General features: G+C 32.9%; 2 protein-coding genes and 3 non-coding genes across 6 annotated transcripts in view; all 5 read right to left on the bottom strand.

Annotated features, from left to right (window-relative positions):
• Positions 1–9,078, bottom strand: part of LOC100187517 (ATP-dependent RNA helicase A) — a 13,048-nt gene extending 3,970 nt beyond the window's left edge. The window contains exons 1-22 of one of the 2 annotated variants that reach the window (XM_009861714.3): positions 8,833–9,078; positions 8,371–8,511; positions 7,995–8,116; positions 7,608–7,737; positions 7,297–7,445; positions 6,849–6,895; positions 6,528–6,664; positions 5,784–6,035; positions 5,492–5,569; positions 5,036–5,155; positions 4,464–4,581; positions 4,020–4,115; positions 3,743–3,825; positions 3,419–3,575; positions 3,045–3,160; positions 2,661–2,781; positions 2,206–2,298; positions 1,814–1,908; positions 1,565–1,638; positions 1,201–1,353; positions 928–1,033; positions 224–390 (exon numbers count right to left, since the gene is read on the bottom strand). In XM_009861714.3, the coding sequence (XP_009860016.1) occupies positions 224–390; positions 928–1,033; positions 1,201–1,353; positions 1,565–1,638; positions 1,814–1,908; positions 2,206–2,298; positions 2,661–2,781; positions 3,045–3,160; positions 3,419–3,575; positions 3,743–3,825; positions 4,020–4,115; positions 4,464–4,581; positions 5,036–5,155; positions 5,492–5,569; positions 5,784–6,035; positions 6,528–6,664; positions 6,849–6,895; positions 7,297–7,445; positions 7,608–7,737; positions 7,995–8,116; positions 8,371–8,511; positions 8,833–8,943 (2,666 nt within the window). In that variant the 5' untranslated portion in view covers positions 8,944–9,078. Of the gene's footprint in view, positions 1–223; positions 391–927; positions 1,034–1,200; positions 1,354–1,564; positions 1,639–1,813; positions 1,909–2,205; positions 2,299–2,660; positions 2,782–3,044; positions 3,161–3,418; positions 3,576–3,742; positions 3,826–4,019; positions 4,116–4,463; positions 4,582–5,035; positions 5,156–5,491; positions 5,570–5,783; positions 6,036–6,527; positions 6,665–6,848; positions 6,896–7,055; positions 7,178–7,296; positions 7,446–7,607; positions 7,738–7,994; positions 8,117–8,370; positions 8,512–8,832 lie in introns of those variants that run through there. The other variant, XM_018813851.2, reaches the window with a different exon arrangement.
• Positions 9,079–9,557: 479 nt separating this feature from the next.
• LOC100185148 (volume-regulated anion channel subunit LRRC8B) lies at positions 9,558–13,522 on the bottom strand. The gene is made up of 8 exons (XM_002127663.4): positions 12,997–13,522; positions 12,571–12,723; positions 12,154–12,252; positions 11,649–11,827; positions 11,145–11,252; positions 10,871–10,948; positions 10,456–10,592; positions 9,558–10,204 (listed from the first exon to the last, which is right to left on the bottom strand). Exons 1-8 carry the CDS (start codon positions 13,465–13,467, stop codon positions 9,987–9,989), a joined length of 1,443 nt encoding a protein of 480 aa, XP_002127699.1. The 5' UTR covers positions 13,468–13,522; the 3' UTR covers positions 9,558–9,986.
• A 224-nt stretch (positions 13,523–13,746) lies between these two features.
• Positions 13,747–13,828, bottom strand: trnas-gcu. Its single transcript has one exon. It is a non-coding gene; the product is annotated as a tRNA-Ser (tRNA).
• Positions 13,829–13,965: 137 nt separating this feature from the next.
• On the bottom strand, positions 13,966–14,037 carry trnaa-cgc. The gene has a single exon. It is a non-coding gene; the product is annotated as a tRNA-Ala (tRNA).
• A 3-nt stretch (positions 14,038–14,040) lies between these two features.
• Positions 14,041–14,122, bottom strand: trnas-gcu. Its single transcript has one exon. It is a non-coding gene; the product is annotated as a tRNA-Ser (tRNA).
• Positions 14,123–14,301: the final 179 nt, after the last annotated feature.

The following is a 14,301-nucleotide window of genomic DNA, read 5'->3' as shown; positions in this document are numbered from 1 at the left end:
TCAGGTTATTAGCTTTGTCTAGACTTTATACAACCGTGTATGTGGATTATAGTAAATACAATAATGCTTGCGAAATCGTTTTGGCCAAAGAAATTTAACATTCAATACCTTTACCGCTCTAAAAGTTACCTATGATTTCAGAATTAAAAATAAAAAGCCTAATGAAATGTTGGATTAAGTTTTAAAAATGTTACATTATTTAAAAAAATAAATGAATACACACAGAAAGCTACATCCGAGTATTATCATCTTTCCCAGTCTTGGTTCCAATGGAAGTTTTGCCAAGATCCTTCCAAGCTTTGTGAGTTCATTGTTTCGATCGAGAGCATTTATCTGACGAAGTAGATGTTCCGCTTCAATCACAGCATCCAGTGGAGGGGGCTCAAGAGCCTTGAGGAAACAAATTAAAATAGTCCATTGTATGGATAAAAATGTAAGGATGAATGGTTGTCCCTAAAAAAATTTAACAAGAAAAAGCAGATTATTATTTCATATAAATTCTGTTTTACATTTCTTAACTATATTCTAATTTGAAAAACGTTTTGGTTAGATAAGCAGAAAATCTAATTCCAGAGTGAAACAAAAACATATTGATCTAGATTGCAAAAAACACATCATTGTTTTGTTGTAATTTCAATCTATACGTGTAAAGTTGGATTGTATTGAACATCTCTTCACAACACAACAACTTAGTTAGAATGAATAAGACAAGGTCAAACATAAGTTTGAGAGTAAAAAAAGGGGGGAAAATCAGTAAAGCAAAACATCAACATTTATTTCGGGAGTAACAAACTAACCTATCTGTGTTGCAAAGAACATTTTTTAGATTTAGGATTTTATAATATAAATTAAAGATCTTCTGAAGTTAAATCTGAAAATTTCGCTAGTTTTTAATGTGTTTTGAAGTGAAATCAGCAACATTTTTACCTTAGATAGAAATTCTCCAATAGAACCAAGTTTAAGCAACTTTATACTAAGCGCAATTTCATGAAGTGCTGTTCGTAGTATCTCTGGTGTCAGGTGAGACTCCATGCTGGAAATAATGTGGCAAAATAAACAAGATTTGAAACTGAGGATAATCATGTCAAATATTTATTCAGACATGTTTGAATAACTTTGTTTTTCATGAAATGAAAACTTGTAATTCCAGCCAGTAAATTTACACATCAATTCTATATAATAAAAGCACTTAAAACATACCTTTCATATCTTGCCTTGCTGCAAAGATAAAAACAAAACCCAGGTCTTACACGACCCGCTCTACCTTTACGCTGTTCAAGGTTGGATTGCGATGCCCACACGGTGGCGTAGTTGGTCATGTTGTTGTGAGACGTAAACATCTTCATTTTAACTCTATTTATTGTTGTAAAGTAAGTGAAAATACAAAGTTAGTGTTTCAATGCAAACAATACATACATATTAAATACCAGTATATTAAAAATAACAATAAAGCTACTGAACACAGTAATGATATTTTCTTCATGGCAATTGTTTTATTGCACTTTCTTTCATTGACTGGGTTGTAGCTATGAAAAAGCTTTATTTCACAAAATGAGATACTCACTTGCATGAGTCAATCACGAACACAACATCATTAATGGTGATACTCGTCTCCGCAATGTTTGTTGAAAGAATGATCTAAAAACAAAACAAAATGTTTTGATTCATCTCAAAAAGACACCCATGTTTTAAGTATTGGATTAAGGAGTGTCAAGCGATTATTGATGTAATTGTATGTTAATATTCATTTACAATATACCTGGTAGAAGAAGTAACAGAACACATAAACATAATAAACCACAAACATAACTACCTTAGTAACACCTGGTGGAGCAGCGTCAAACACTTTATGTTGATCTTCACGAGGTATTTGTGAATGTAATGGAAGTAACTTATAAGCCGGTCCACCTATGTAAACAAATAACATTAGAGATCAAATATTAATAAAGTAAATAATATGGGATTTTAAATAAAAATGTAAGTAATGATTGAATAAAAATTTGAACAAAATATTTGAAAACGATTAAAAATAAAAATATTTGAAAATATCAATGATTTCATGCAAATACTAAATACTGATTTAATTTTAAAGTTGATTTAAAATCAACAAAAATATGTCGCAAATCTTATGATATAATATAACATTTGACAAATATAGCTTAGATAACCACCAATAAAATGCGGAAAGTGATAAATTATTCTCACCAAACATAGGATGTTGTTCAAGGTGTTTCATCAACGAGAAAATAAGATTCCAACCGGGTAGGAACACCAACACTGCACCTGGGACGCCTAATTCTGAAAATTAATAGAAATTTGATAATTAATATCCGGACTTTTTTTCAATATGGGCGAGGCCCGAGGGCAAGACATGTAATGGACTTGAGATTTAGACCAGAATTAGCCAACAACGCTGATAAAAAGAATAAACTAATATTTACTTTATGGCTGGGCACAAAGAACAACTTAAGTAATAATTTTAGCAACTGATCTTTGGCACACAATGTTATGCAGATTTTCTTAAAAACACAAAGTTTTGTCAATTTTAAAGAAAATGTCACACAAAAATATATTGAGAAACACTGAGTTTAGATAGTGCTCCAACCACAGTGCTACGAAAAATCAATATATTAATCATATTAACCACAATCCTTTCTTACCTCCAATGTATTTAAGAATAGCTTCCACAAGTTCAAAGCTTGTCTCACGTTCACTTATTTGAGACATTGCTTGTTTGGTGTGTATGGAGTACATGTCTCCTACTTTTAGGTTCAGGTTTTCCTATAAAATGTCAACAAAATTTTTAAATTTCCTTAAAAAAAGTTTTTTTCAGATTTTATGCATGAATGTAACTTGCTTTGTTCGACGGTGGTTATAACACTTTATGTGTGCCCAGTTATAAATGGTAAAATAAATTCTCAAATAATTTCACTCGTTAGCAGGTGTATAAAACAGAACATCCGTATTATGACGACTTTCGTTTTCCGCCAACTAGAGATAAAGCAAGTTAACTCATCCATTTATTATTCCACTAATAAACTAACTTTATCATCGGTTCCAATCATATCATCATCGTCGTTCTTTTTATCTTTCCTCTGTTTCTGTGTACGAGGTGGGGGAACAAACTTTAACATTTCGATGCAATCTTCCATGAAATATTCTGTAAATATCAACAAGTTTATCAACAACAACAACAACAACAACATGTTACAACAGGACAGAAGGCTATAGTAGGTATACTGTGTTGAATTAAAAAAACATTAAAAAATGTATTAGTTTAACAATATACAAATTTGTTACACCACTGAGGGAACATAAAACAAAACTATTATAAAGTACTCTGTACAATTAACAATTCAATGCCACCAATACAAATAATGTTACAGTTGATAAATAAACATATAATTTATATTATTACCTTGTACAGGGTGTGTCCTTCCATGCACTTCAAGCACTGGACAATTATTAAAATATTCGGTAAACATTGAAGTTTCCACAGTTGCCGACATTAGAATTACTCGAATCCCAGGAAAAGTGACAACAATGTCTCGTAAAACTACTAGCAGAAAATCCGTCTAAAAATTAATTTCATTTTTTAACCGAAGCATGAAGTAAGAGTTGTATCTGACAAATGGGCTGTTATGTTTATAATAGAAAAATGGGGCACTTAAATTTGTGATTGTTAACATAATTAGATTATGATATACTAATATGAGTACAATGTACACATATACATACATACATTTATATCTCGTTCATGTATCTCATCCACAATAATATGAGACACACCACGTAGACCGTTCGTTAACTTTCGCAGCAGAACACCTGGGTAGGAGTTTCAAAATATTAGTATTTAAAAAAAACATTTAAAAAAATTAAAACATAAATAGATTAAAAAGGTTGTTTAAAACTTAAAATACTAGTTTGATTTTTACACTTTTAAACATTGTAGCTGACTAACAGTAATGGCACAATAAATTCAAAAGTGATTATTAAAATATTTAAAGTATTTAAATTACCGACTGTACAGAACAGAATGCCAGCGTGAGGTCTTGGAAGAACAGATTCGAACCGAACGCTGTAGCCAGTGCTGTTGCCCAACTCTTCACCGCGTTCTAATTAAACAAAACATAGACATGATAATTTCATAAATAAATATAAAATCACAGGAGAGAAATAATCGCCATTCATTTAATTTAAACAGAAATTTATATATTTTGTCTGATGCACAAATTAAACAGATAACGGGTGAAGCTGTTTTACAACAACAAAGAAGATTTACCAGTCTGTTGCATATTTAAACTATGTTATATGTTTGCTGCTTTAGTTAACAAATGAATAATAAAATCTCCTCCAAAAAAAGTACAAAAAAAAACAGAAAATGGTAAAAGTGCCACACATGTACAAACAGTAGTAGTATAAGACCCATATACAAGACCGAACACACCGGGATCAAGTCTCACCGTCAGCAACTCGTTCAGCAACGGACACCGCACTTATTCTTCGTGGTTGAGTGACTATGATGTTGCATTTGGAAGCATTGTTTGATTCAATGTAACTATCCAGTATGTATTGTGGCACCTGTGGTTAACATTACAATATATACAAGGTGTCTCAGACCTCACGCACTATGTAGGTTTTTATGAAAAAATATTTAAATATCAATTCTGTTAATCATCATCATTACAGATGCTCAGACTAATATTATTATAATGCATTATGATTAACATATACAAACAGTGGTGCTAATTTATCCTCACATGGCGGTCAATGTCAGATGTTACACCAAAAAGTATTCTATTTCAGACACCTTAAGTTGTAACAATCAGCTTCAAGCGTTTTGCCAAAGACACAAATGCCAACAATGGTAGCAGCATCAAGCCTTAAACCTCTAAACTCTGGTAAAGAGTCAGGCATGCTACCCATAGTTCCACAGAGTCAAAGAAAAGCAGTTCAACAGATGCAGGCATGTGCCACATATGTTTTATGTGTTACAGAGCCATAAAAAAAACATGTAAATACATTTATACCACACCTGTGTAGTTTTACCAGACCCAGTTTGCCCCCGAACAACAAGAACATTATTCTCACGAACAAGAGTAAGAAGTTTATGTTTGTAGTCAAGGATGGGAAGAGAACTTCTTTCATCCATCATCTGTTGGTTAAGTTAAATGTCATTTGTTAAGAGATGGATTATCAAAACAGAAACAAAACTATTTTTTTATATATGTTAGTCATAAAGTCATTAGAGGACAGATTTAAGGGAAATTATTTTTTTCTACTTTATTCAATAAAAATTACTGTGTGTGTCCCATTAACACTGTGGTATAATTGATATTTATTCAACCTTGCATGGCCGGACTACAACAGTTGTTAAAACAGGTGTCTTATTAAATACACCTCATTCCCACTTACAACTTATATACAACTTTGCAGATTTAGAGCTCTGAGATTATAACTTAAATTCTTCAATATTAAGAAACCAAATTACCTGTTTTAATCTTAGGTTGTTCTCCATTGCGTATAAGTTTGCATTCATCAAGTCTGAACTTATTTGTTCATCACTGCACTGTATGAAAATATTATTATTATATTACGGTAATCTGATGTGAATAGAAAAGATTTTTAGATAATAAAAGAGCTATAATTAAGTAGCATAATGTAGAAAATAAAGACCCGAATTAACACAAGGATTTTGCAACTCTATTTATAATATAACAACACCCCAGTAATTTTGAAATAAATTTACCACTTTATATGATAATAAAACTTGTGTGACTTACATTAGAAAGTGGGCCTTCATCAATATTACAGCTCGTCCATGGATTCCAGTTGACCTGGGGTGGTGACCATGGTATCACGCCCGCCACACACCTCACGTCTGTTGCTGGGGTAACCTGTGGCTTTGGGATTACGAGATTAAACGGGTTTGGACAAGATTCGGGCGGACACACTGCAGGAATGTTGAGCTTTTTAAGCAAGTCGATCAGTTGTTGCTCTGTGGCTTGATCGAGGTTCACAGCATAAGGTTCAGCCTGTGCGAGAAGATAAATTGTTTACATAGCTAGAATAATGTACTTATTTTGCCTGATATAAAAATGATTTGCTGTTGGGGTATGTCATAGCCTGTGTGGAAAGATGACTTTTTCTATTGTATGTGTCTTTACTCTTTATGCACACTTTTGTTTCCATTAGAAGTGTAACTTGGAAATAATTAAACATAAATGGCTCGTTGTTTGTCTGCTAGGTGTAGGACCACACTTCTTTCTTCCAATTAAATATGTAAATGTAAATAATCTACGCTACCATAAGCGAAGAGACAAATAAATGTTATTAATATTAGAATTAATTTTGGCAAGTAAAATGTGACTCGCTGTGGGTGGTATATGTTCAGAGAAGAGTAAGTGAGGGTAACTTATGGGGGTATATGTATCTGAGCAAGACAATTAACAGCAATTCAACAACTTGCAGTGCGATGGGTTGTCTAAATGGTCAGCCATATTTTATTAGATTAATTAAAATATGACCTCATCGCTTGCTTTGTTTTTTGTGATTCCAGTATAAGCTTCGATCACATTTAAATGATAAAGCTGTCGTATAATTGATAACGCACACGACTGTGAAGCATTCTTCTTATTAGAGCCATGTTCTCTGGCATGTAATGCTGGGAAAAATAAACAATTATAATTTATTGAAAGAATTTATATTATTTGTTATATAGATGTAGATGCAGTGTAATACTGGCAGTTATAAGCCCAAAAAAAAACAAACAAATTTTTTAATTTGCTAAAACTATCGCAAATATATATATTGAATATTAAAATATCTTTTCCACCAAAAATACTTACATCTTCCAAGCTTCTTTATATAAACAACCAATTCTGATATAAAACTCCTGCAAAATAAAGTTTTTTATTTCATACATTAAGATTAATTTATTAAAGGTTATATTCCGTATGAATGACAATTCACGAATATATATAATAATAACACAACAAAATACTGTATTTTTGTACATAATCATTTAAATAATAAAAACTACAATAAATTCTCACCTTTCCAAGTGAGATAAGCAAGGAATAGAATGCAGCTTCATAATGTTTGGTGCATGACCGCTTGATGCCAGTATTTTTCAAATTTGCGGACCATGTATGATTACTAAACGTAATGAACATGGTCCAAAAAGCAATAAAATGATTGTTGTGTTACTTATTTTATTGTCGACTCTATCACTGGCAACAATGGATCGCAAACTTTGAAACTGCATTCTCACCCAAGCATGTATTGGCTAGGAACCTGTTATGGTCTGGCCCCACTTGGCTGTATTTATATTCAGGGTTAATTTTATTCTGTTGGAAAAACTGGTGAAGGCGACCCTTTGAGTTTTCTACAGTCCAGTTGCCATGAAGCTTAGAATTGAGGTCAATCTCTTCAGAAGCAAAAGTCTGAGTGGTTAAAAAATAGAAGAAATTGCAGTTTATTGGCAGAGAGCATAAAAATTGCGAAAGCCTAACAGTTAACACATACCAATATGATTTTATCAATGAAAACAGTGTATAAGTGTATGTTCAATTTAGATATAAATGTAGATATATACACAAGTATACCTCTTCCTCTTCCAACTTTCTTTTCCGATCATAATAATCATGGAGCGCACCACCACGTACAGATGGACCCGCTCGTTCAAATGAAAAGTCGGTGACTTGATCGTGGTGGGGGAGGTTGTTGTCTCCAACACTGTGAGTAAAAATAATGTGGATTTAAATCCAGTGGCCACTAATGAGTTGTATAAATTATCAGCCATGCAGAAAAATCAATCACAAAGTTCCATTCATTATAATTCGTAAGCTGGTCGAGGTAAATGAAACAGAACACCTGTGTTAGAACGAATGTCAATTTATGCAAAGCAAAAGCACTTTTTGCTTTACAACCAAGATATCTACAGATACACAAACGCATGTTTAATTGATATATTATTTACAGTTAAGCCTTACCCTTGGTTATTGCATTCCTCTTGTTTTAATTGCAGATGTGGTGGGAGAATACCGGATGGTAATTCCCCTGTCATGTTATCATAAGTGCTGCTTGGTTGTTGTGGAGCTGATGATGCAATAACCTGGGAAAATAAACATTGGGCCTTTTTTTTTCTGTAGAATACCAAAGTACCATGAATGGAAAAATCACTTTTATGCAGAATAAAACTAAATTCAAATATGGATACATGAATGAAACTTGATTATCTTTGTGTGGCAGGGCAACGACAGTTGTTATAACATTGGTGTTCTGTTACTTACACCTTGTGCCCGCTTACAATACCACAAATGTATAACAGTAAATGTTAAAAATTCAATAAAAATTTGATCAACTCACCACTTTGGAAGGAATCTCAGAGGCTTGTATCTTTCCTGCTCTAACAAGATAGTTGGCAAAATCATAAGCAGCGTTTGCTTGCGCATCTTTTTTATTTGTTGAGTTTCCGATCCCCACATAAGGTATACCATCAACTCGTACCTGGACAAAAACATATCTTGTTATATAACAGTGATTTTTAGCCTGTGAGCTGAGGCATAAAAAAATAGTTTAATTAGGATCTGAATAAGAGACTGACGATGCCATTTAGGCGAAATATATATATTTTATATAACAATTGGTTGGACTTGATCTTCTTTGTTATGTTTTCGTAGCAACAGACCCTTACTTTATTTAGGAAACTGCAGATATTTTGATATATGAACATAACCTATAAATAAGTTCACAATTTTGAGCGAAAATCATTTCGTGCCAATTTGAATAAACGAAAAAAAATTATTGATAACAATTTTAAGAACCCACTTCACACATAAACTTTGGTCTTGCTTTTGAACCACTTGGTTGAATGTCATAGGATGGCGTCATCTTTTGTTTGCCCAACCAGGCATACAGAAAAGTTTTGATTTCAGACATGACCTAAAGCTAAAACACCTATGGCTATGACCGTAAAAATGAATGACTCCTCGGCCAGCAGTGACAAGCATGGGATTTAGTTCACATAAAAATATTTTTAAATCATTATTTAAAAAAAAATTTGTATTCAATAAAGTTTTTGGCTTAAAATAAAGCTTCGCACAAAACTAATGTTCAAATGTGTAGACCAATTCCTCAAAGTTCATGGTGCAAAAATAATTTCCCCTTCGTTGATCGTGTGTTTTTTTTGCGGCGTTCCAGCGCCACAGCGTGGATGTCTAGACATAGTCCCCTATGTTCCTAAATGAGTGTAACTTACTTTATCCTCGCATGGCAGTCGTTATTACACGATACAACTCGTGCCAGCTTACGAGTTACCCAATTCCAGTATGTTACTTTGTGGGTGTTTTTTTTTCCATTTTTTTTATGTGGGGCTAACAAATTGAACAACCCATTAGTGACCACTGGGTTGGAGCGATTCCCTTGAGGCCATTACCTCTGGGTTCAAGGCAGGCGCGCTAACCAACTATGCTACGGCACCGGACAACATTTATCTCTTAAGAGTGCAGTCGTATATATTTTATTTATTTTTAATTGCCTTTTTATAAATTTTATTTATTTTCAAAGTGAGATATATATATAAAAAATCAGTAAAAAACACATGTATGTAGTACAACACTGCCTTGGCTTATACACACTGCATATTTTCATTGGAAAAAAATGATATTTAATAAAAGCAGTGACACTGTTTAATGTGCCACTGTAACACAATTATAACATCTCAACAATAATAAAAGAGCCATGTTATAAATACTTAAGTTATTCTGCCACAAAATAAATAGGTAACATCAAGTTGCATGCAGTTGTTTCCCCTCTCTCTGTTCTTTAGATAATATGATCTTCGCTCTCATTTTCAAAGTTATAACAAAGTTGTAATGTTATTAATATATGTAACCTCTTTATCCCTCATAGCTACAACACAAGTGTTCTATTTCATACATCTCATGGCTGTTTACCAAGTTTTCCACTTTGTTCGCAATATTTCAGGTGCTTGAGATACGATCTGATACATCTCCAGATGTTTTTGAACTTGATGATGGGGAATCAGTTGCCTCATCCTGTGGGCTCTCGATAAAAAATGAAACTTTTCCATAGCTCGACGACTTGGTAAGCAGAGGATGAGACGAAGAATTTGATTTTCTCGCAGGAAACTGTTTCACCAACTTTTGTTTGACAGGGGATTCAATGTGAACATCTTCAACTAAATACAAATGTAATTTATTTTTAAATTTTAAAATATGTACAAAGGTAAATGGTTGTAAGGGTATTTGAATATAGATGGTTGACTAAAAATAAAAATCCTTTTACGTCTTTATATATACAAATTAAAACCTATAATATAAATTTTAAAAGGTGATATACTATTTTTAAAATTTTGCTGATAAATATTTAAAAATGTAAAATCAAGCTGTAAAAATGCATAAAGTAACATTATAGATACACGCCACAAACCTGGCTGAGAAAACTTTTCTTTCCACTGATCAAATAGAAATATAGTAAAGTATGTGATTGTTTTATGGTTTGATGAAGAAGCGAGGTGTAGAAGCAATGCCAGGTCGTTATGTACAACAGTTTGATCCTGACCCACTCTGTAAAAGGGAATAGGTTAATATAATTTGAAAATTTAAAGTTTTTTTTGTATCATTACCCATTGAAATATTTTTCACATAAAAAAAGAACCTGACATCGGACAAATAGATTGCTTAATAAAGGTATAAAAGCAGGATTTGTTTTTGTTTTCGTAAAAATGCAATTATCAGTCTTACTTTTACGACTTAATTTAGAGATATACGAGTACTGACACTGTACCATAAACTCTGTAAACTTTGACCACCATACAATTTAGGTGAAATAGAAAAAACATTACTTGAATGGTCGGCATTTTACGAATTTTCTCTTTTTAGATGAAGAATCATCATTGTCATCTTCACAGCATAAAAAATTCCTGCAACAAAACATAAATGCTAATTTTTTGTTACAAGTTACAACCCATTACTATAATAGTTCATAAACATTTTATAATTTGTAAACATATAACTACTATCAAATATTAACCCATAGTGCTAACTGTTACATATATTCTTACAGTTACTTTGTGAAAGATTAATAAACAACTATAGTCTGTAGGTGTAGCTACATACCTTCTTGGTCTGTTAATGTAAACAGCTTTATCATTGATCCACTTCAAAGCACTGCAGTTAAATATCCCGTATACAAGTACCAACAACTGAGCCATGTACCATATGATCCTGAAATCAAATTTTACAATTACCGAGGCCCAGAAAATGTTACACCACATGACATATAATTTAACAGAGTATTTTCATTGTGTATTTTTACCATTGATAATGTTTAGTATCAAATTTTACTGAATAATAATGTTCAATTTTTTTATCTTTTTGTGAAAGATTTAAAAAAACACCATATGTAGTGGACCAGTGGTACTGGTGTGAACAATTAAATAAAACTAGTCCGGATACATGTTTGGCAATGTTACTAAATGACCATGCAACCATAATGGTAGCTGTACCGAGATTTAAACCCGGTTTGTTCCAGTTTCAACATACCATTATTATAGTTATGCTTTAAAACATACTGTTCTTAACAATATCATGTATTTTGTTGAATGATAAAATCCACTCTACCTTAAAAATGTGTCGTGTTCACAAACTTCTGACCAGCCACAAGTTGAGTAGAACTCAAACTTTACAAACAAGACCATGTTAATGAAGAAAAACAACATCCATGCAATCAACTGAACAATGGACTTTGAGATGTATGAGTCTAGTAGAACAACTGAGTTTTCATTCTCGATACAGAACTTCTGCAGATGTAAAAAAAGGACATGTATACCCATTAATGCACGTCGCTCGAATATAAGTTAGCAATTATTTGTTAATAACAGATATACAACTCATTTAAGTGTTGGTTATGAATTTTACCTATTAAATTTATGTTATAATAAATAACTTAATTTGTCTCTTCGATTATGGTAGCAAAGATTGGTAAATATTTTTAAAAAAAGACAGGAGGATATAGCAACAAAACAATAGTTCTTAAAACAAGCAGTTAAAAACATATTTTCATTTAATTGGGAAAAAGTGTGGTTGCTTTACCTATATCCCCCACAAATGAAACACCTTCTTTTACCTGAACTCTTTCATATAACCTTCTCGCTTGAGATTTGTTCAAATACGCACTGTTGGGTCGAAACAAGGTTTCAAGTAACAAAATCATTTCCATATTCACCTTTAATTGATAAACGAACATTAATCAAAAAATATCTATAATTTCCAGGCTGAAAATATGTTAAAAAAGCAAAACTAAAACATTAAAAACCAAAAAGTTTGACTTGTTTCTTTATATATATACCACTTTACAGCCAAGAATTAGATTACAAATTTGTAAATATAGGCTATATAATATATATAAATATATATATGTATTGTATAAATGTGAAAAAAATGCCTTATATATTTTACATTATTAGAATAGGTTTTGTAGTACTTAAAAAGATGGTAAAATAGTTCAAACTCAAAGGTATAATAAACAAAGCTATTGACTTACTGCATCGCTTTTCATCAAAGTAAATAGTGATTGAGTGACAGGTATAGTGGATTCTGATTGCAATACATCAGCAACTGACACATACCATGTAGATTGTCTACATTCGTGGAGAATTGAGGCAAACTCTTTGATCAATAGCTGGACACTGGGCATCTTGTAAAATGAAATAGCATTATTATATTATATGTATACAATAAATATGAACACTGTCACTAACGGTTTGTCTAAATTGTTAGCCATACAGAAAAAGCAATCACCAACAAAGTTTAATATGTGGTAACACATAAGCAGGTACAAGGTGTATGAAACAGAACATTTGTGTAATAACGACTGTCGGTTTTCCACCTTAAAAGCAAGTTACAAGTTACATTCATTCATTCAACACACTGTTTTTCATTAATATATAGGTTATACAGTTTCTCCTACCTTTACCCATAAAATGCCAATCAAAAGTAAAACAGCAGATTCTGCCAGCAGAAAGTATGGCAAATATGCTTGGTAGTGTTTTAAACAGAAGTACAAAACTGATGAGTTGAAATCTTGCTTCTGTTTGTGTACAGAAATGTCATCTTCACCTTCTGCAACTTTTAAGTCTTTCACCAGATGAACTTTTAGGTTAGATTGTAGTACAAACTGTCGGGTTTCCTTATCAAGATTGGGTTTTGTTAATACAATATCACCAGTTTTATTGAATTCATGCGTTAATGGTTGTGAAGTATTGCTCTGTATAAAAGTTTTTCTTGGGCAAAGCTGTTGTAGTTCACTGCGACCAATAATAATTCGTGTGGTTCCAATTATTGCAATAACAAGCAGAATATAGGCACAGTAGTCCAACAATGCTTCACGTGTTGGCTTTATAAGCGAAGCAGTTGTTTTAAATGCCCAACTTGACGCCATTTATTCAGAAAAGAAAACAAAGCCGAACTACTACCAACTACAAAATGAAACCAAACTCGCTCAACTAGCTCGCGCACAAACATTTAATGACAACCTTTTGCAACAATCAAGCCTTAAAAAGAAAAAAAGGGAGCGAAAGCCTAATAAAAGGGCACATACTTATTTGGGTTAAAATAATAGAAAATTACACTTCACCTAACCACATGGAAAGGCCGGGGATTGAACCAGACGCGTCACTTATGCGAAGCGTGCGCTCTAAAACTGAGCTAAATTGCCAAACGACGAGGATGGGATTCGAACCCACGCGTGCAGAGCACAATGGATTAGCAGTCCATCGCCTTAACCACTCGGCCACCTCGTCTTCGATAAAACGTTGAATTTAACTTATTTACTTTCGAGAGTTGTTGAAAATTCAAGAGAATATTTTCAGTGACACTCCAACAGTTTCAATAAATATGATCAAGTTCCGTTTCGACTGTTCTTAATCAACCTAAAAATTGGAGATGCCGGGGATTAAACCCGGGGCCTCACACATGCGAAGCGTGCGCTCTACCACTGAGCTACATCCCCAAACGACGAGGATGGGATTCGAACCCACGCGAGCAGAGCACAATGGATTAGCAGTCCATCGCCTTAACCACTCGGCCACCTCGTCTTCGATAAAACGTTGAATTTAACCTATTTACTTTCGGGAGTTGTTGAAAATTCAAGAGAATATTTTCAGTGACACTCCAACAGTTTCAATAAATATGATCAAGTTCCGTTTCGACTGTTCTTAATCAACCTAAAAATGGAGATGCCGGGGATTGAACCCGGGGCCTCACACATGCAAAC

This window comes from Ciona intestinalis, chromosome 10, assembly GCF_000224145.3.
Source record: "Ciona intestinalis chromosome 10, KH, whole genome shotgun sequence".
In the NCBI taxonomy this organism is placed as follows: Eukaryota; Metazoa; Chordata; class Ascidiacea; order Phlebobranchia; family Cionidae; genus Ciona; species Ciona intestinalis.
Note: the sequence above shows the minus strand (reverse complement) of the source record. Positions and strands in the feature narration are given on the sequence as shown.